Genomic DNA, 21,968 nt, shown 5'->3' with positions numbered 1-21,968 from the left:
GGAACTGCATAGGTCACAGGTTGTCCAGCTGAAAAAGAAACCTTCTCCCCATTTGCTGTTCCCTACGCATTAGGCCACCCTCTATCCATACCTCCAACACTGTGAACTTTTATAGCTTAATCTTTGAGGTACTTAACCAAAGGCCTTCTGGAAATCTCAATACAGCATATCGACTGGTTCCACTCCAGTTATGAATTCCTCTAAAAAGCTCTAATAAATTAGTGAGACATGACTTCCTTTCCACGAGCGTGAGAACATAAGTAGAAGCAGGAGTAGGTCATCTGACCCCTTGAGCCTGCGCTGCCATTCTGTAAGGTCATGGCAGATCTTTTTGTGGGCTAAGATCCTCTTACCTGCCTGCTCACCATAACCTTTATTTCCTTTACTGTTCAAAAATCTATTTACCTTTGCCTTAAAAACATTTCATGAGGTAGCCTTAACTGCTTCACTGCACAGGAAATTCCACAGATTCACAACCCCTTAGTGAACTGTCATTCTGTTTCCCTATCCCTATATCAGTTGAAGTAAACATTGAGACACAGTATGGCTTTAGCTCCTCCATCTTTACTCCGGGCCCTGGAGAGAGAGAGAACAATCGTCCATGTGCACAGACATGAGTTCTCAGTCTTCTCTTGAACAGCAGATTCTTAAGGAATTATATAGTCACGTACAGGGGACAGCATCCAAATAAGGTAACATCTATCTTGATTGGGTGACCATTACAATCAGTGAGCATCAACAGTAAAAATTAGGCCATCTGGCATTATACAGTGGATGTTCTTAACCTTGTTTACTGGCATGACACAATGGATGCTTTTTATCTCGTTAACTCACAACCTTTGCCTCTAGCACCTCATTGTTTACTGCAAGTTCTTACCTGGTCAAAGTATGCTAGCTGAGCCTTTGTCATGCCACCCAAAACTTAATTCTTTCCCTACCTGCTCGTACCTTCTACACTTCTTCAGAACAAGTTCCTCCTCATCTCTGTCCTAAATCTGCTCCCCCTTATTTTGAGACTATGCTCACTAATTTTAGTTTGACCCACAAATGGAAACAACCTCCCTTATTCTAACTTCTCTTTCATTCATAATTTTATATGAAGTCATGTTGACTTTGCTTGATTGGATTATGATTTTCCAAATGGTCCTTCTGCTAATAATTCCTTAATAATTGTTTCCAACATCAATTCAAGAATAGATGTTAGGCTAATTAGCCTACAGTAACCTGGTTTTTGCCCCTCTTCCTTTCAGAAAGGGGGGCAATTTACTACATTTTTAAAACAAAACTTTATCCAAGTCCTGATATAGCCAATTGCGTTCTTTCTCGATATTAGACTTGGAATGAAAAGTTCCATCAACCAGGTTTCTTTTAATAATCATGATTTATTATAAAAGGGAGCCTATTCAATGAAAATGCAGCATTGGTCAGCACATAAATCTATACCTTCCTAAATAACACAAAACACAGGCGCGTGCACACACTTTCTTTACGTTAAGGATAAGAATCATATTTCTCTCTTGGAAGAGATTTACTTTTTTTTTCAAAATGAACTCTAGTGAGTGATGGTTGTTCATGAAAACAAGAGAAGGATAAAGTGCCAAATATTCTGAAATCTGTCATAGAGTCATAGATGTGTAAAGCACAGAAACAGACCTTTCCGTCCAACTAGTCCTGTTGACTAATTATCTAAATTAATCTAATCCCGTTTGCCAGCACTTGACCCACTGAGTGAAAATGTTGCCCCTTAGGTCCATTTTTAAACTTTTCCCCTCTCAACCTAAATCTATGCCCTCTAGTTCTGGATTTCCCCCAACCCAGGGAAAAGACCTTGTCTATTTACCCTATCCATCCCCCTGATGATTTTATAAACATCTATAAAGTCACCCCTGAGCCTCTGTCGCTTGAGGGAAAACAGCCCCAGCCTTTTCAGCCTCTCCCTCTCGGTCAAATCCTCCAACCCTGACAATATCTTTGTAAATCTTTTCTGAAGTTTCACAACATCCTTCCAGTAGGAGAGAGACCAGATTTGCACACAGTATTCCAACAGTGGCCTAACCAATGTCCTGTATAGCCACAACATGATTTCCCAATTCTTGGACTCAATACTCTGATAAATAAAAGCAAGCATACCAAATGCCGCCTTCATTATCCTATCTTTCTGTGAATAATGAAAGGAATAATGAACCTGCACTCCAAGGTGTCTTTGTTCAGCACCAGACCTTGCCATTAAATGCATAAATCCTGCCCTGACTTTCCTTTCCAAATTCAGCACCTCGCATTTATCTAAATTAAACTACATCTGCTGCTCCTCAGCCCATTGGCCCATCTGGTCAACTTCCCTTTGTACTGAGGTATCCTCTTTTGCTGTCCTTTAAAAGACCAATTTTGGTGTCCTCTGTAAACTTACTAACCATACCTCCTATGTTCACATCCAAATCATTTATATAAATGATGAAAAGCAGTGGACCCAGCACTGATCCTTGTGGCATGTCACTGGTCACAGACCTCTGGTCTGAAAAGCAACCCCCCTCCTCCACCGTTCTGTAACCAAATGGGTACAAATGGGTCTCCCTGTATTTTGCGATCTAACCTTACTAGCCAGTCTACAATGAGGAATTTTGTCAAATGCCTTACTAAAGTCCATATAGATCATGTTCACTGCTCTGCCCTCATCAATCCTCTTTGTTAGTTCTTCAAAAAACTCAGCCAAGTTAGTTGTGCGTGCAAAATCATGCCTGAAACTGTGTTGACTATCCCTAGATTTAGATTAGATTAGATTACCTACAGTGTGGAAACAGGCCCTTCGGCCCAACAAGTCCACACCAACCCGTCGAAGCTCAACCCACCCATTCCTCTACATTTACCCCTTTACCCAACACTATGGGCAATTTAACATGGCCAATTCACCTGACCTGTACATCTTTGGACTGTGGGAGGAAACCGGAGCACCCGGAGGAAACCCACGCAGACATGGGGAAAATGTGCAAACTTCATACAGTCAGTCGCCTGAGGTGGGAATTGAACCCGGGTCTCTGGCGCTGTGAGGCAGCAGTGCTAACCACTGTGCCACTGTGCTGCTTGCCTTTCCAAGTATAGAGGAGCCTTGATTATCTGAAAATCGGATTATCCGAAGGAGATCTTGAGGTCCCAACAGAAACATGACATCAAAGACGTGTCCAACACTGACTGCATCTTCTGTGTGGTTAAAAGTGCTGTCGAGAACAGTCCTATGGCCCCCCCCCCCCCACCCCAAAAACGCGCGCGCGCACACACACTTTTCCTGGAGTTCTACACAAGGGTGTATCCTATTCCCCCAATTCCCCAGATAATCTCTCCAACATTGCCCTGTACAGCAGTGTTGGACGGGGTTGGGAGGCAGGCGGAAGCTCACGCGCAGTGTGCTGCTGCTGCCTAGTCTGAACGGGGAGCAGACTTTAATACAGAAGTTCGAGTTCCAGAGGAAAGGTGTTGAATTGATTAACCGAGTAATCAATTATTCGAATGAAATAGTGCCTGCCTATTTCATTAGGATAATCAAGGTTCCCCAGTACGTGTAAATCCTGTCTCTCAGGATTCCCTTCAGCAACTTGCCCACCACTGATGTCAGGCTCACCGTTCTGTAGTTCATTGGCTTTTTCTTAACCACCTTTCTTAAATAGTGACACCACGTTAGCCAACCTCTAGTTTGTGTTGTTAAATATCTTCTCAAAACCCATCTCTACAGAGAATGCTTTCAGTCCTTGCTCCTTCACCTTCCCTTTTCTGGCAGGGTGTTTGACCCTGGGGGGTTCTTTTCTGTTAAATGGGTTATGCAAATATAATTTTGTCTTTGATCACCTTTTCCTCCTGAGATACATTTGTTTCCTCAATGCCAACACAAGCTAAGAGAAGTTGGCATCTCTCAATTCAAAATTGTCTATTTTGCCTGCCAAGCTGGCCTTCTGAATTGTAAGGTTGCTTCTACGCCAGATATACTTGAATTGATTGATCTGTGGAAGTTTTTGTAATTTGTGGAACATGCTGGTAAAATTGGTATAAGGTGATATTGGTTGTTAGAGACATGCCTTTCAGTTTGAGGGCCTTGGATTTGGATATAGAGCATCTCTTATGTTCAGCTGCAGTGGCCAGTTCCATTGTTTATTGTAGCAAGTGTGTTTTTTTTCCTTTGTCTGTCTGAATGCCATAAAACATTTTGTGTGTGATTATGGGGGAGTGGTGTGGCTGTTGGGACCTTCAGAGACTGATTTGATTGTGCTCAAATGATCATCTGACTGGAAAAGAGACTGAGTATGAGAATTGTGTTTTCCCTCTAGTTTGCATTTCAAGGTGTTGGGTTACTCTATGTATGCCAAGAGAGTCTTTCTGCTGCTTGGATACTTGAAGTTTTATTGCCACGCTTCACGTAGTGAAAAAAATTACTTTAGGCTAAACTCTACAATTGCTTCAAAATGTGACTGTGTGCTTGAAATGAGCGTCACAGTGTCTGCTTGACTCTGTTGGGAGCACTTTTGCTTCCAAGTCAGAAGGGCAAGAGTTCAAGACCCGTTTCAGAAAACTGAATACAAAGTATTGGCTGACTCTCACAACAAATTTAGCTCCTTGCACAATTGTCCCGTGTGAAACTCATTGTGACCTCTACCAATTTTTGCCCCTTCATTCAGCTATGTGGTAAATTCATCCTTCATGCAAAGCTCTAAACGGTTCTTTTTAGCATCCTAGTACTTTTTTTTAAAATTGACTGTACCTATTCTTTAGAAAAACATTGCTGCGTAATCTTATGCGCCAATCTATCCAAGCCCCTTGCCACAATGAGCTTGCTTGTTTTTTTTTCTCTGAAATCTGCCATGACCTAATCATGCTTTTGGAATTTTTGTATGAATTTTTACTCTTAAGTTGAATCTTTAGCATTATTATAGACTATGACAATTCCCAAATCCACATTGCACTGATCTATTTGATCTGTTTCATTACTCCTTACCAGATCTGGCAGCACTTCTGTCCCTTGTATCCCCACTTAGACACTCCTCCTATCCATGTTTCAGCCATTCCATTCCTTGTTTCTTCCATTATTCCAATCCATTAATCCCTCAGAACAGTCATTTTGTTGTTTCTACTTATTGTTTTAATATGCCGATTGAGTTTTTTGAAGAAGTAACAAAGAAGAGCAGTAGATGTGATCTATATGGACTTCAGTAAGGCATACGACAAGGTTCCCCATGGGAGACTGGTTAGCAAGGTTAGATCTCATGGAATACAGGGAGAACTAGCTATTTGGATACAGAACTGGCTCAAAGGTAGAAGACAGAGGGTGGTGGTGGAGGGTTGTTTTTCAGACTGGAAGCCTGTGACCAGTGGAGTGCTACAAGGATCAGGGCTGGGTCCTCTACTTTTTGTCATTTACATAAATGATTTGGATGCGAGCATAAGAGGTACACTTAGTAAGTTTGCACATGACACCAAAATTGGAGGTATCGTGGACAGCAAAGAGGGTTACCTCAAATTACAACAGGATCTGGACCAGATGGGCCAATGGGCTGAGAAGTGGCAAATGAAATTTAATTCAGATAAATACAAGGTGCTGCATTTTGGAAAAGCAAATCTTAGCAGGACATATACGCTTAATGGTAAGGTCCTAGCGAGTGTTGCTGAACAGAGACCTTGGAGTACAGGTTCATAGCTCCTTGAAAGTGGAGTCGCAGGTAGATAGGATAATGAAGAAGGCATTTGGTATGCTTTTCTTTATTGGTCAGAGTATTGGTAGGTCATGTTGCAGCTGTACAGGACACTGGTTAGGCCACTGTTGGAATATTGCATGCAATTCTGGTCTCCTTCCTATCGGAAAGATGTTGTGAAACTTGAAAGGGTTCAGAAAAGATTTACAGGATGTTGCCAGGGTTGGAGGATTTGAGCTACAGGGAGAGTCTGAACAGGCTGGGGCTGTTTTCCCTGGAGTGTCGGAGGCTGAGGGGTGACCTTATAGAGGTTTACAAAATGATGAGGGGCATGGATAGGGTAAATAGACAAAGTCTTTTTCCTGGGATAGGGGAGTCCAGAACTACAGGGCATAGGTTTAGGGTGAGAGGGGAAAGATATAAAAGAATCCTAAGGGGCAACTTTTTCATGCACAGGGTGGTATGAGCTGCCAGGGGATGTGGTGGAGGCTGGTACAATTGCAACATTTAAGAGGCATTTGGATGGGTATATGAATAGGACGGGTTTGGAGGGATACGGGCCGGGTGCTGGCAGGTGGGACTAGATTGGGTTGGGATGTATGGTTGGCATGGATGGGTTGGACCGAAGGGTCTGTTTCCATGCTGTACATCTCTATGACTCTGTCTGCAGGCTACAATTTCTGGTTTCTTCCTAGAATTTCACCGAAGTGTGGAATACGTCACCCTGCTCACACCGCTGTTTTTATAATCAGTCTCTTATTTTTCAAAAAAGCCTTGGACATCCAATATGTCCCTTGTTGACATTATTTGATGTTTATCATTATTGCCACTCAACCTCCTTTGGAAATGTTTTGCTTCCTTAAATATCAGATTCAAATATTTTCCTTTCTTCTTCAGCTTGCAACCTAATCTTCAGTAACATTACCAATAACTACCAAAATTGATTACTTGTAATTCTTGAGACCTCTAATTTTCCTTCTGCATTTGTTGCACACTGTACAATGGGCAACACAGTGGCTCAGTGATTAGCACTGCTGCCTTACAGTACCAGGGATCCAGGTTCAATCCCAGCCTCTGGTGACATTCTGTGGCGTTTGCACATTCTCCCCGTGTCTGCATGGATTTCCTGTGGGTGCTCCGGTTTCCTCCCGCAATACAAAAGATGTGCAGGTCAGGTGAACTGGCTGTGCTAAATTGCCCATTGTTTTTGTGTTCAGGGAGGTGTAGGTTAGATGCATTATTTGGGGATAAATATAGGATAATAGGATAGAGGAATGGGTCTAGCTGGGTTATTCTTCAAAGGGATGGTGTGGACTTTGTTGGGCCAAAGAGTCTGCTTCCATACGGTAGAGATTTTATGATCTAATGTCGCAAGGTTTGTGAAGGTTTGTAGCTCAGGTTGAGGTTTAGGGTGTAGGTTGCTCGCTGAGCTGTCAGTTTGATATCCAGACATTTCATTACCTGGCTAGGTAACATCATCAGTGGCGACCTCCAAGTGAAGCGAAGCTGTTGTCTCCTGCTTTCTGTTTATATGTTTGCCCTGGATGGGGTCCCTGGGGTTTGTGGTGATGTCATTTCCTGTTCATTTTCTGAGGGGTTGATAGATGGCATCTAGATCTATGTGCTTGTTTATGGCGTTGTGCTTGGAGTGCCAGACCTCTAGGAATTCTCTGACATGTCTTTGCTTAGCCTGTCCCAGGATAGATGTGTTGTCCCAGTCAAAATGGTGTTTTTTTTTTCATCCGTGTGTCGGGCTACGAGGGAGAGAGGGTCGTGTCTTTTTGTGGCTAGCTGGTGTTCGTGTATCCTGGTGGCTAACTTTCTTCCTGTTTGTCCTACGTAGTGTTTGTGGCAGTTCTTGCATGGAGTTTTGTAGATGATGTTGGTTTTGTCCATGGGTTGTATTGGGTCTTTTAAGTTTTAGTTTTTGTTTGAGAGTGTTGGTGGGTTTGTGTGCTACTAGGATTCCGAGGGGTCTCAGTAGTCTGGCTGTCATTTCTGAAACTTCTTTGATTTATGGTAAGGTGGTTAGTGTTTCTGGCTGTGTTTTGTCTGCTTGTCGTGGTTTGTTCTTGAGGAATCTGCGCACTGTGTTTTTGAGTATCCGTTCTTCTTGAATACGTCGTATAGGTGGTTCTCCTCTGTTTTTCGAAGTTCGGCTGTGCCTCATAGCCCTACACACGGATGAAAAAAACCACCATTTCGACTGGGACAACACATCTATCCTGGGACAGGCTAAGCAAAGACATACCAGAGAATTCCTAGAGGCCTGACACTCCAACCACAACGCCATAAACAAGCACATAGATCTAGATGCCATCTGTCAACCCCTCAGAAAACAAACAGGAAATGACATCACCACAAACCCCAGGAACCCCATCCAGGAGAAAGATATAAATAGAAAACAGGAGACAACAGCTTTGCTTCACTTGGAGGTTGTCACTGATGATGTTACCTAGTCAGGTAATGAAACGTCTGGATATCAAACCTACAGCTCAGCGAGCAAACCTATACCCTAAATGATCTAATGTATTTTAAATCTGTTTATTTGCGCACACTTCCAAATCTCACAACATTGTTCTATTTTGCCTTTAGTCTCTGGGTTTGACAGATTATTCCTGATTGTAGTAGTATGCTGGAAATCAAGCTCCACAATTCCTGGTATTGCCACAAAAGTTAAAAATTTTATCAAAGTGCATTTAAAAATTCTCCCATTTACCTGTCTGTTTATACTCGGGTGAGCATGTAACAAGAAAGAAGTTGCTAATATTGATGGAAGGAGAGGGAAAAAAACTGGGAAAGCAGTTCAATGGCTCTTATCCATAGAGTTTGCTGAGGTGATCCTTTTGCTTGGCAGGACTTGCTCAGTTCCATCAGGACAACTCGGCTCCCGATCTCATTATAACTTTGGACAAAAATATTAAACTCCAGAGATGAGAGTGACTGCTCTTGGCATGAAGGGTGCATTTGACCAAGTGTAGCATCAAGGAGCCATAGCAACAATTGAGTCATTGGGATTGGGGAAAAACTCACTGCTGGTTGGAGTCATTTTGCATGTAGGAAGATTATTGTGATTGTTGGAGGTCAGGCATTTTAGTTCCAGATGGCTTAATCTTTACTGTTGATGCTATCTGATTGGGTCACTGTTACAATCAGTACAGATGTTGCCTTATTTGAAAGCTGCTCCCTGTAAGTGACTATGTAATTAATTAAGAATCTGCTGTTCAAGAGGAGACTGAGAACTCGTGTCTCTGTGCACGTGGGGGAATGTTCTCTCTTCCTCCAGGGCCCGGAATAAAGATGGAGCTAAAGCTATACTGTGTCTGGAGTGTTTGCTTCAACTGTTATGGGGATAGGGAAACGGGATGACATGACCATCACTGAATCCCCCACAATCAACATCCTAAGGATAAAAATCACACAACACCAGGTTATAGTCCAACAGGTTTAACTGGAAGCACTAGCTTTCGGAGCGCTGCTCCTACATCAGGTGGTTGTGGAAGACACAATTGTAAGACACAGAATTTATAGCAAAAGTTTACAGTGTGATGTAACTGAAAGCATACACTGAAAAATACCTTGATTGTTTAAGTCTCTCACCTGTTAGAGTGACCATGATAGTTTCACTTCTTTCTTGACAAACTTATTTTAAAAGTTACATTCTCAGGTTAACTGTAACAATTAGTGTCAGCCCAGATAATATGTTGAAGGTGTTAGCCCCCTTGTGTGCTGCTGACTGTGCCATAATGTTTAGACTGATTCTAACCTAAGAAGTGAGTTTACAGTGTCTTACTTGAATCCTAAGTAAGGGTTAGGATCCTAAGGGTTACCATTGAGCAGAAGCTGTACTGGACTAGCACGTAAATGCATTGGCTACAAGAGCAGATAAGAGACTAGGAATACTGTGGTGAGTAACTCACCTGACTCCCCAAAGCCTGGCCACCATCTACAAGGCACAAGTCAGGAATGTGATGGAATACTCTCCTCTTGCCTGAATTAATACTGGTCGTACAACACTCAAGAAGTTTAACGCTTAGAAATGGACAGTATATGCTGGCCCATGAATGAATTAAAAACAAATCCAAGACAAACCAGCTCAATTGATTGGCAGCACATCCACAAATGTCCATTCATTCGATCACAGATACTCGTTCGCAGCAGTGTGTACCATCTAAAAAACCCACTGTAGAACTCTACCATGGCTGCCCCCAAAATGGCCTACTCTACATTGGAGAAACCAAACACAGACTGGGTGATCACTTTGCAAAACACCTTCGGTCCATGCACAGGCATGACCCTGACCTTGTAGCAGCCAATCATTTTAACACCCATTTGAGGAATGACCCAAGCATTTTACCTTATTTTTGGGTGGCATGTGACTGTGGGGGAGTGGCGGAGGCCATGTCTTGCGTGCATGACTGACTGTGATGTAAGATCCTGTACGAAGGCAGGATGGTTCCCTTGTTCAGAGGACATCTCTTGACATGACTCCACAAGCCTCTGGGAAGAGTGTTAAGATCATCCAAGGCTTGTACTTGCTGAGATAAATTGTGGCTGTTCATAGAAATTGGTATATTGCAGTTACATCAAGTGTGTAAGAATTCCAAGGAGAGAACCTCACAGTGTGCGTTTTTGGGCCCCATATCTCAGGAAGGACGTACTGGCCCTGGAGCATGTTCAGAGGAGGTTCACAAGAATGATCTCAGGAATGAAAAGCTTAACACATGAGGAACATTTGAGGACTCTGGGTTTATACTTGGAGTGTAGAAAGATTTGGGAGGTGGAGGGGGGATCTAATTGAAACATAGAGAATACTGAATGACCTGGACAGAGTAGATGTTGGGAAGATGTTTCTGTTGTTAAGAGAAATTAGGCCCTGAGGGCACAGCCTTTGAGTAAAGGCATGATGTTTTAGAATGGAGATAAGGAGAAACTAGAGAGTGGGGAATCTATGGAATTCATTGCTACGGAAGGCTGTGGTGGCCAGGTCATTCTGTATATTTAAGACAGAGGTAGGTAGGTTCTTGAGGATTCAGGGTTACAGGGACAAGGTTGGGAAACTTATCAGCCATGATTGAATGGCAGAGCAGACTAAATGGGCTGAAAGGCCTAATTTCTGCTCCTATGTTTCATGATCTTATGGAATGTCTGTTCTTTCCAGTTTGGCAGTTAGACACACCTTCTTCTGGCCTTCTCACATTCCGATCACTTAATCTGCACTATCAGCACTTTTTTTTTTTTTTCCCCCCCCCCCCCAGTATTCCACCTGCTGACAATTGCAAAAATGCTGCTCCCTGCACACTTCGTGATAGCTCTGAAGAGTCAGCTTGACTTGAAATGTTAGCGTGCACTCTCTCCCTGTGGATGCTGACTGATCTGCTGTGATTTCCAGCGCTTTTTGTTTTCAGCAGTTCAAGAAGTCAGCTTGCGATCACCTTCTCGAGGGCAACTAAGGATGGGTAATAAATGCTGACAATGCCCACATTATAAGTGAATTAAAAGAAAAACTTGCTTTGAACTTTGCTTTGGGTGATCTTCGAGATAAATTGAAACACTTACTGTGGGTTTTTGAGTCTGTATCTTTATTTTGCAGCTTTCCGTCTTTGAAAATGTAGCACTTGATGAAGCTGGAGACGACCTAACCGATAGTGAAGAAAGCGTTTTCTCTGGCCTGGATGATTCAGGGAGTGATAGCAGCGATGATGAAGATGAGGATAAAGAAAGTGATGATGACAGTGGACTTGAGGAGAAGAGTATGAAGAAGTTCAGCAAACAGGATGTTAAGGTGAGTTTCAATAACTACAAATTTTCTTTGCTCCATGGGAATTATTGTTGTCCTGAATGTACAACTGATGTTTGGTTTCTGTTTGTAACTGGCTGTATTTAGCAGATGGGGATTTATTTTCATTCTATATCACCCATCAAACCTCACTTTCACTAATCCTTCATTTTGTTAAGACCAGTAGTTTTTCTTTTGTTATTTTAAGTTGGAAAATGCTGAACTGGATGGTGTTTTGGTTTGCTGTCCCTAGTTCTCCTGTTATTGACTTGTTAAAGATTCTGGGAAAAGAATTCCCTCTGTAATAAATAAGCAAAAGGCTCCGGAGGTCTGCGGAAGCTGTTTGCATTTACTGGTGACATCGGAATTCAAGCAAGTTGCACAGTTATGTGTATCTGTATTACATTCCAATACTTACACTCGCTGCTCTTAAGAAATTAACTAATTGAATAGCTTTTTAGTGATCCAGCACAGTTGCAGATGAACTGAATAGCTGCCTTTGCTATAAGATTTCCTAGTTCAGTTTCCTCAACGCTGAAAACTTGTGATGCAAGTGTTTTAACTCAGCTGAAAAAGAATGTGAGCTTGCAGAAAAGGGGGCTGAGGGTTGACCTAATAGATGCCTTTAATTCTGAAAAGTTTTGATAGCTTTCTCTTTTCAGAAAGAAAACATCAAAACAAGATCATCACCAAGAAATACAATCGTGAATTCCGAAGAAATGCCTTTATCTGAGGATTGGTGAAAATGTAGTTTGTTCCCATAAGGAAGCTAATAACAGCCGTGCGTTTAATGGGAGACTCTGCAAGTGTTTAATGGAGAAGGGAATAGCGAGCTGTGATGATAGATGTGGAAAAGCATTCAAGTGAAGCATAATCACTGGAATGGACTAGTTAGGATGAATGGCTTAGTGTTGTAGATCCCCTGTAATAGGTTCAGACAGCTGCTTGGTAGAATTTAAACATTCCAGGATTCCCTCTGACAGAATTCTGCAACTGGGAAGCAATCGCAAATGTTTGATTGCTTGCTTCCAAACAGAACAGAGACTGATGAGATTTTTGAAGAAGTTTTCTGGAGTGCAAGCTATCCCATCACTCTTTGCCTCAATAAGGTGATGGTGCATCTCTGCCTAGAGCTCCTGCTGTCTGACTGGTCATGGTAACATCTGTGCCGCTGTCAGAAATGGAGATTTGGGATTTGAGCCACAAATTTCTACATAGCAGCAGGATAGTACGTGACTTGAAGGGGATTTTAGAAATGATCTCCCTTGGAGCATCACTCTTGGCCTTCTGGATGGTGACGGCTGTAGATTTGGGCAGTGCTCCTGAAGAAACTTCGAGAATTCTGCAGTGCATCTTGCTGATGGTATTCACTGGAGCCATGTTGTAAAAGTGAGAGAGGGACTGAACATTTGGGTTAACGAATAAGATGCCAGTCAAGCTGGCTGTTATATCCTGGATAGTGCTGGAGCTGCATTTGACCAGGCATGTCGGTATTATTCAATCACACAATTTACTTGTGCCTTATGGATGGTAGACAGGCTTTGATTTATTCGCTGCACAATACCTAGCGTTCATGCTCTAGTAGCAGTGGGGTTTGTGCTGCTCACATGTTGTTCAAATACCTGGAATAATTGTCAATGGAGTAGGCTGTAGCAACAGAAAGCTGATGACCCAACAGTCATAGCTATTATTTCTGTTACCTGGGTTTTATGCTTAGTCCTAAAAGATCATTATCCTTACTAGATTGCCTACTTATTAGCATATGAAATATTCAGAATTTGATTACATTGTGTGCACAAATTTAGAATTGGAAAAATGTAAGATTGAGACAACTCTTGAGTTGCAAAGGCTTTACTAGGTAAGTTTTGTAAGAAGTCACAGGCCCAATAAAACTGGGAATTGTCAGTTTGCAAACGTCAACCGACCTTGTGGACTACAGCTTTTTAAAGGGGAGAAAAAAGTTGTCCTTTTAATGACTTTAACTTTGAGGTATACAGGCTGGGGTTTGGAAGGATTCTTGTGCTGAACATTGCTGAGCAAAGTCTTGGGAGTTTTCTGTTTTGCTGCAACACAATGAGTGTGAAAAGGACATGCAAACCAAAAATAGCAAATTTAGTCTCTCCCAAAGGCTGAGCGTTAGAAGAAACTGGCAGTTTCTGATGAGGCTTTCAAGGAAAGGAACTCTCACTTTGCTTTTGATTTTGATTTATTGTTGTCACATGTACCAAGGTACAGTGAAATGCTTTGGTTTGTGTGCATTACAGGCAGATCATAACCATGCAAAGTGCATAAGGGTAGTGGAACAGAGCGAGGAATACAATGTTACAGCTGCAGAGAAGGTGCACAAAGACTGAAGTCAGTATTATATTGGAGAGGTCCATTCAGAAGACTAATAACAGTGGGGAAGAAGAAAATCTTGTTAGTCATTTTAACAGACTTCGAATTGAAGTTTAAAAGATCAGAACAATTGTAAGATATGCAAGAGTAAATTCTGCTGTAAAAAGCTGTCCTGCATCAGTGCCATCTTGAAAATGTATCTTGCATTGTATATTGAATCCTAAAAGTTTTAAATATAATGTTCCTAACTGCTTCCTCGCTGAATCAATATTCCTGACTCCTGAACTTGGAAAGCTGAACATTATCTCTGTCTAAGCAAATGGACTGACAGATCTCCCACCCAAATTGAAATAATACTGACTGCATTCTGATGTTGTCAGGTAGGAAATCAAAGGAAATGTGAGAAGTTAACCCATTCAATCATGCCCAGTTGAGCCCTTGACCTACAAGAGCTGTAACATTTTGCTTTTGTTCATCCCAGCCATAATAGCTTAGTTGATCACCAGTTTTGTCAGTTATTGTAAGAAAACATTTTGTTCATAAATGTTATTTTTGAGTTCACTGAAATTCCTTGTCAAAATCTGATCTAGTTAACTGTAATAAATAGAAACAAGTTGACCATTTTTGCTGCTTGAATAAGGCACACAGGCTTTTGGAACGGTTCATGGATAGTGGGACTTGATTTCCAATGCACTCTTTGTATCAAATTTGGAACAACTCGGAATTAACAAGCGTTTGGTCAATTATAAGTTTCTGAAGTTAGGAAAATTGTTACACTTCAACTTAGAGCTTGCAGGACAGTACCTGCTGGGTCGTTTTTTTGGTCCTGCTTTGTTTTTGTTCACAAGTCTATAACGAACTAAATATTGCACTTGGCCATAGTCTTATTAAGGGTAAGATTGTGCAGTGATGATATTACCATGTTCTGGGGCATGGAATTAAATCACCCCACGGCAATTGGTGATATTGAAATTTTATTTTTTAAATCTGGAATTGGAGGTCCGTCTCTGTAATGATGATAACGACACCGTCGCCACTAAAAGGTCAGCTGGTGCACTCGTGTCCTTTATGAAAGGAAATCTGCAGTCCGTGCCTGGTCTGGTCTACAGAACCAGACACTTTGGTGGTTTCATTAACAATCTACTGCTTGTCAGTTTTAACCCATATGCACAGCCTTAGTCTTATTTTGTTTTGGTTGTGTTTGTGGCTTTCTCTCTCAGATCCCTGAAGTTACCACGAAAGAGGAAGAAGAAAACAATGGAAAGTTAGCAGAGTTAGACTGCAGTCTCCACCCGCAGCAGCCTGTGCTGACCCATCCACCAGATGAGTACGAAGAGGACACTTCAGATGAGGAGGTAAGGAGAGAGGTCTTGCTGTTGCCAGCAAATTTAACCCTTCGGATTGCTGATGTGTTTGATCAATACTTGGGCAAAGTTGCTGGTTTCAGTTCAAAGCTAATCTTTTGAAAGCTAATTGATATTCATCACAAATCCTTTAAATCTCTTGCTACTGCAAAATGTTCCTTTTTTTAAAAATATGCAATGGAGGATGTTCATGGCTTTCTCTCTCTGCTGCATCCAGCCCTCCCTTGTCAGTTGTGCTGTTGACTGAACACTTGAACCAATAAGGTAAAATTTGAAATGTTAGCTTGCTCCATCTCCATGGATGCTGTCTGACCTGCTGTATTCTCTAGCATTTTTTCTTTTCAGGTGAAATTTACAAATAATTCCTGATACCTTGTTCAAGTGGTGAGTCTTGGGCATCATATGTTTGTGGTTTCAGTGGTACTGTGTTTGTCTATTAGTCAGGAGGTTCTGGCTTCATAATGCCATTCCAGGAATATGAGCATAACGTTCAGACCAGAGGAACTGTTTTTAATAGGATGTGAAATAGAGTGTCATCTATCCTTGCTAGTGGACTTAAAAAGATCTTAAGATGCTCACTGGGGTGAAAAGCCAGATTGGTCGTTCTCCCAGTATTTGGCCACTAATTATCCTTCAGCCAACATCAATCATCAAATTTGTTGGGATTTAGTTGTTTCGTTTATGGCTATTTGGCCATTGCTGTGTTTCTCATGTTAAACATAAATTACAATTTAATTAAAAAATTGGTTTTGAAGGAGGCAAGGATGTCACCTGCTGAGCTAAGCTGACACTTGTACCCCTCTGTTCTATAGTTATTAAGGCAGTAGGTTGCTGTGCTGAACCTCATCAACACTACAGTACACCACCACCACTGTCTTCATTTGAAGAAGAAAATGGTAATGTCCTGCTTCTGCTTGTTGTCGAAAAGTTTTAGTTTCCTGGTGTGCTGCTTCATGCATCTCATACATTTGTGGTACTCCTCAGGAATCCTGCACGCTCTAGTCATGGAAGCGAAAACCCTGTTGAATTCTCCCCCCACCCCAACAAATAAATACTGAGGACATTGAAGCTACTTGTAGAATTCTGACTCTATGAGCAGCTAACTCCACTTGAAGCAGGGAATTCAAGAGGGACAAGTTTGCACTCCGCACCTTGACTGCTCACAAGCAGAGTCTTACCTCTCCTCCATTGGCAGCACAGCTGCCCTGAGGCTGCTTGCTCTTGTCGCTTTTTAGTTTATTTAGGCTGCACGTTGACCCTTGTCTCTACTTTTGTGGCGGTTTCTAAATAGTGACTATGTGCACTCTCTGTGCGTCTTCATCCTGGAATGGTGAGGTGTTTGCTCCTGACATCTGGTTTCACTACTGAAGTTCCTGGGAGGATTTGTGTGCTTTCCTGTATTGGGTATACTTCCTGTGGGAATTGATGTCGGCAGTTAACCACTGGATTAGGTGTTCTTTCTGGAACAAATCTCCTTGGGGCTAATGTTGCTGGTGTGACCCCTGACAGTGCAGAGGCTGTTTGCACATTTTTGGATCTGTTTAGCCTAGTTTCTGGTGTTAAATTCCAGTCTCCTCCTCCGACCTTCGGTTATGATTTGAACAGACTCTGTGATTCCTGTTGGGAAGCTAAATGCTGCTGTCAAAAGATCTGCAGTTTAACAAACCTAGTGTGTCATTCTTGTAAAGGTTTGATCCCACTAGTGAGCCTGGCCTGTCATGTTAGGTAAAAGCTGTCATTGTTAATACAGTTTTATAAATTACTTTCCCCCTTTTGTATGGTGTGACTTTGTAGATTTTCTCTTTGGCTATGAGTAAATGATGAGATTTAATGTTCAGATGTACTGTACTTGTGCCTGTAATACAGGGAGAGCCATAGAACCTTTTGAAGTTTATAGCACAGGACGATCCCATTTGACCTATGCTGTTTGCTGCTTCTTGGCTAGAATGATCCAAAATGTAATCTGCACTTTACCTATCCCTCTCGCCACCTTCAGCTTCATATATTTCTACAGTGTTTTTCAAATGCTGTCGATAGTGAAGTTGGACTGAAGGGTCTGTTTCCATGCTGTACTACTCTATGACCTCAGCTATTCGGTCTCTGGACGAGTTAGCGGCACTTTGTGATGTTTCAAGGACTTTTGTATGTCTCCAAGCCACACAAACCGTGTTCTAAGTTTTTTAAATCTACAGCACAAAGAACAGTGCTTTGTAACTCCACCAGGCCCCCCCTACCATTTCAAACAAGAGGATCATCAATAAGAAGAATGAGTTAGACAGTGTAAGAAAGATTTGGGGGTACACGTAGGCCACAAATGTTAACTTGTGTACATGTGCCTGGCCCTGTCTGTCTACTGTTGATTGGTTGTAATGTCTGAATGGACTTTGGATACAAATCTGGGAGATCATGGCTGACCTGTTAATCCAGAGCCCTAGGTAATGTTCTGGGATTTGGGTTCAAATCTTACCACAGCAGTTGGTGGAATTTGAATTCAATAAAAATCTGGAATCAAGAATCTAATCATGACCACAAAACCCATCTGGTTTACACATGTCCTTTAGGGAAGGAAACAGTCATTCTTTGCCTGGTCTGGCCTCCGTGTGATTCCAGACTCTCGGCAATGTGATTGACTCTTAAATACCCTCTGGGATGCACAATAAATGCCGGCCCAGTGGTGCCCTCATTCTGTGAATAAATAAATAAAGGTTGTTGGGATCACATTCACTGAGAGTAGTTTTTTCAATTATAGATGTATTATTGGAATTTAAATTCCATGGCTTTGAACCCAAGTCTCAGAGCGTCAGCCTGGACCTCTAGATGACTGATGACATTATCACTACTGTCCAACAATCTTCACCCAATGCCTCTTTCCTCCGTGCATGTTTAAGTGGGATGGGTAGAGATGGACTGTTGCTTCTCCCTCTTGATGTTACTTGCGTAATTAAAAATCCATCCATGCTAGTTTATGCTTTGGTCCAAGGCTTGTTTTTGTTGGACAATCTAATGGTTGCATAGAACTGTAGTGTGGAAGCTGACCATTTAGCCCATCAAGTCCGCACTGACCCAGAGAGTATCCCATCCCTACCATCCTATCCCTGTAATGCTGCATTTCCCATGACCAATCCACCTAACCTGCACATCTTTGGACTGCGGGAGGAAATGGGAATACCCAGAGGAAACTCGCGCATACACAGGGAGAATGTGCAAACTCCAAACAGTCATCTGAGGGTGGAATCAAACTCAGGTCCCTGATGCTGTGAGGCAACAGTGCTAACTACTGAGGCACCGTGCTGCTCTACAGATTCCACGATTAATATTATAGTTCTGTTTCTTAACAGATTTTGAATTTTCCAGCTGATGTTGTGGTGGATTTTAACTGATGATTAACTTTATGCAGTGCCTTTTAGTCCAGTCAAATGTTCCAAAACACTTGACGAGATGATTATCAGACAAATGTTGACTGCAGAAAATGCATCAGAACTGGAGCTCTGAAACAAAAATCATAGTATCGTGATAGTGTGCAAGCAGGTTATTCGGCCTGTCGAGTCAATGGTCAGTTAAATTCTGCCAGCATTAATGCGACGGAATTAATTTCTTCCTGTATTGCTTTGATTCTGTTGAAGAGCACCAAGAGTGAATATGCAGCATTTATTAATCTGCCAGGATTTTACAGCAATCCACTTCTGATGGCTCAATGAAGAGCACAGGAAAACATGCAAGGAGTAGTTCCAGGCATATCTGAAAATGAGGTGTCAACCTGGTGCAGCCACCAAATAGTGTGAGCAGAGAAACAACAGATCAGATCTAAGCTCTGCAGTCCTGCCACATCCTGTCGAGAATACTGGTGGACAATTTAACAACTGACTGGAGTAGGAGGCTCCACAAATATTTCCATCTTCAAAGATAGCAGAGACAGCATAACCATGCAAATGATAAGGCTGAAACATTTGTAACAATCTTCAGCCAGAAATGCTGAGTGGGTTATCCATCTTGCCTCCTCCAGTGGTTCTCAGTGTTGCAGATAACAATCATCAACCAATTCAGTTAATTCCATGTGATAGCAAGAAGCGATTAGAAGCACTGGATAGTGCAAAGGCTATGGGTCTTGACAGCATTTTGGCAATAGTACTGAAGACCTGTTCCAGAACTTGCCGATCCCATAGCCAAGCTGTTTCGACTCGGTTACAAGACTGGCATTTACCAGACAATGTGGAAAATTTCCCAGATACGCCCTGTACATACAAAGCAGGATATATCTGACCAGGCAATTATGGCCCCATCAGTCTACACTCAATCATCAGTAAAGTGATGGAAGGTGTCATCAACAGTGTTACTAAGCAGCACCTGCTCAGTAATAACCTGCTCAGTGATGCCCAGTTTGGATTCAGCCAGGGCCACTCAGCTCCTGATGTCATTATAGCTTTGGTTCAAACGTGAACAGAAGAGTTGAATTCCAGAGGGGAAGTAAGAGTGACAGCCCTTGACATCAAGGTTACATTTGACCAAGTGTGGCATCAGGGAGCCCTAACAAAACTGGAATCAATGGGTATCAGGCAGCAAACTCTCCAGTGGTTGGAGTCATACCTGGGAAGGTGGTTGTGGTTGTTGGAAACCACTCACCTCAGCTCCAGGACATCGCTGCAGGAGTTCCTCAGGGTTGTGTCCTAGGCCCAAGTATCTTCAGCTGCTTCACCATAACTTCAGAAGTGGGAATGTGCAATCATTGGTGAACAATGATCAGTACAATTTGTGTCTCCTCAAATACTGAAGCAGCATGTTCAAAAGCAAGAACATCTGGACAATATCCAGCCTTGGGCTGACAAATGGCAAGTAACATTTTGTATTAGATAAATGTAAGGCTATGACCATTACCAATAGGAGATGGTCTAACCACTACTCCTCGTCATTCAATAACGTTACCATTACTGAATCTAACACTATCAACATCTCTGGGAATTGCCATTACATGTAACTCAAATGGACTAGTCACCTAAAGGTATTGATTATAAGAATAGGTCTGAGGCTAGGAATCCTGTGGTGAATAACTCACCACCTGATTCCCTAAACCCTGTCCACCAGCTAGAAGGCACGAATCAGGAGCGTGGTCATTACTCCTCACTTGCCTTGGTAAGTGCAAGTCCAACGACACTCCAGAACCGTGACACTATCTAGGACAAAGCAGCCCACTTGACTGGCACTGCATCCACAAGCATCCATTCCATCCCATTGATGTTCAGTTGCAGCAGTGTGTACTATCTACAAGAGACAGTGCAGAAATTCACTAAAGATCCTTAGACAGCACCTTCAAAACCCACACCGACTACCAGATACGTGGGAACACCACCACCTGCAAGTTTGCCTCCAAGCTGCTCACCATCCTGACTTGGAAATGTATTACTGTTTCTTCACTGTCATTGGGTTGAAATCTTGGAATTCCCTCCCTTAAAGCATTGTGGATCTACCTACAGCACAATAATAACAGTAGTTCAAGGAGGTGGCTTATTACTACTACCTTCTCAAAGGCAATTAGGGATGGACAATTGATATTGGCCAGCCAGAGACACCCACATCCCATGAGTGAATAAAAAAAATCGTAGTTTTATTTTCACAGCTGACCAATGACCAGATTGAATTGTTGTCAGGGTAAGGTTTGAATTCAGGGCCCATCTGCTTGGGAAGCTGGAGAGGGCTGTGAATGAAAGGTTTGAATAATTCATTTGAAGTGACCTGTGGGTTGTTGGCCCATAACCATGACTGTTGCACTCTTCCTTGGGGAATGCTTGTTTTGGTTAGTAGCCAAGGTTAGGAAGGAGGTGCAAACTTGGTCCCTGTTTTTGTACAAGTTCTCCTTGTTTGTGGTTATTTATATTTACGTGGAAAAGCAGTGGACATTCTGCAGTGAGGAGGAAAGTGCAAAAATGTTACTGACAGGATAAGCAAGAACCAAGTTGAGCATTTTTCATTCCCATTAATTGCCTTTCTTCAGTATCTCTTGATTACTTCCTTTGCCAAAGAGGGTAACAGTATCCCCTTAAACTTGTTTTAGATATTTTTAATGGGCCACTTCGCTGATGTTATTACATAGCTCTGAAACAAATGGAACTTGTCCTGTTCTTTATAGCTTCTCAGCTGTTGAGTGGAAAAGGTCTGCACGTTTCTCCCCCTCCTTTAACTCTTAATTTCCTACTTGTTCAGCTTGTCCCCCTGGTTTTGAGGAGGAAATGAAGCTGTTAGACAACAGCTGCTGATGCTGTTGACCAGGCCACCGTATGTTCTTTAGTTAATGCAGGGAGCCTTGTCAATTATGCTAGAAATTCAGTGATGGAATTTTATTAAGTTAGGAGGATCAATAACATGGGGGAAGTGTGTGGGCGTGAGATTGGGAGTGAGGGAGCGGATGTATGGAAGTGGAAAGGAGGAGGACTTGATGAGTACATTGGTCACCTGATTAGGAAGAATGTTTAATTAATGAACATGATACACCAGAGAGGAGTTAATTCTAAACATTTATCATGTCTTGTTTTACCAGGAGTTGTGATTGCAAGGGACTGTTCCTTTTTTTTAAAACTCACCTAACTGCAGTCAAGCACTTGGTGATCTTCCAGTATTTGTTCTGTTTTCACATGGAAAGATTATGGCAAGATGTAACTTTGTTCTCTGCTTTGACAACCCTTGCAGTCAAAAAGGCTTTTTCAGGAGAGCAGTGAGAATAGTTCCTTCCAGCTGGCCCTGTCATTCAGGGGACTGTGCACAGGATCTTGTCCATCCTGCTTTGCTGTCAAGCTCCTATCCCTTTAGGAGCCAGGAAACTGTCTG

The 21,968-nt window shown here is 42.2% G+C and overlaps 1 protein-coding gene across 1 annotated transcript in view; it reads left to right on the top strand.

Moving 5' to 3' along the window:
- The window catches only part of bop1 (BOP1 ribosomal biogenesis factor), a 164,773-nt gene that overhangs the window by 6,062 nt on the left and 136,743 nt on the right, over positions 1 to 21,968 (top strand). The window contains exons 2-3 of the mRNA XM_060825243.1: positions 11,266 to 11,457; positions 15,009 to 15,143. Coding sequence (XP_060681226.1) covers positions 11,266 to 11,457; positions 15,009 to 15,143 — 327 coding nt within the window. The remainder of the gene's footprint in view (positions 1 to 11,265; positions 11,458 to 15,008; positions 15,144 to 21,968) is intronic.

Source organism: Hemiscyllium ocellatum, chromosome 5 (assembly GCF_020745735.1).
Source record: "Hemiscyllium ocellatum isolate sHemOce1 chromosome 5, sHemOce1.pat.X.cur, whole genome shotgun sequence".
In the NCBI taxonomy this organism is placed as follows: Eukaryota; Metazoa; Chordata; class Chondrichthyes; order Orectolobiformes; family Hemiscylliidae; genus Hemiscyllium; species Hemiscyllium ocellatum.
Note: the sequence above shows the minus strand (reverse complement) of the source record. Positions and strands in the feature narration are given on the sequence as shown.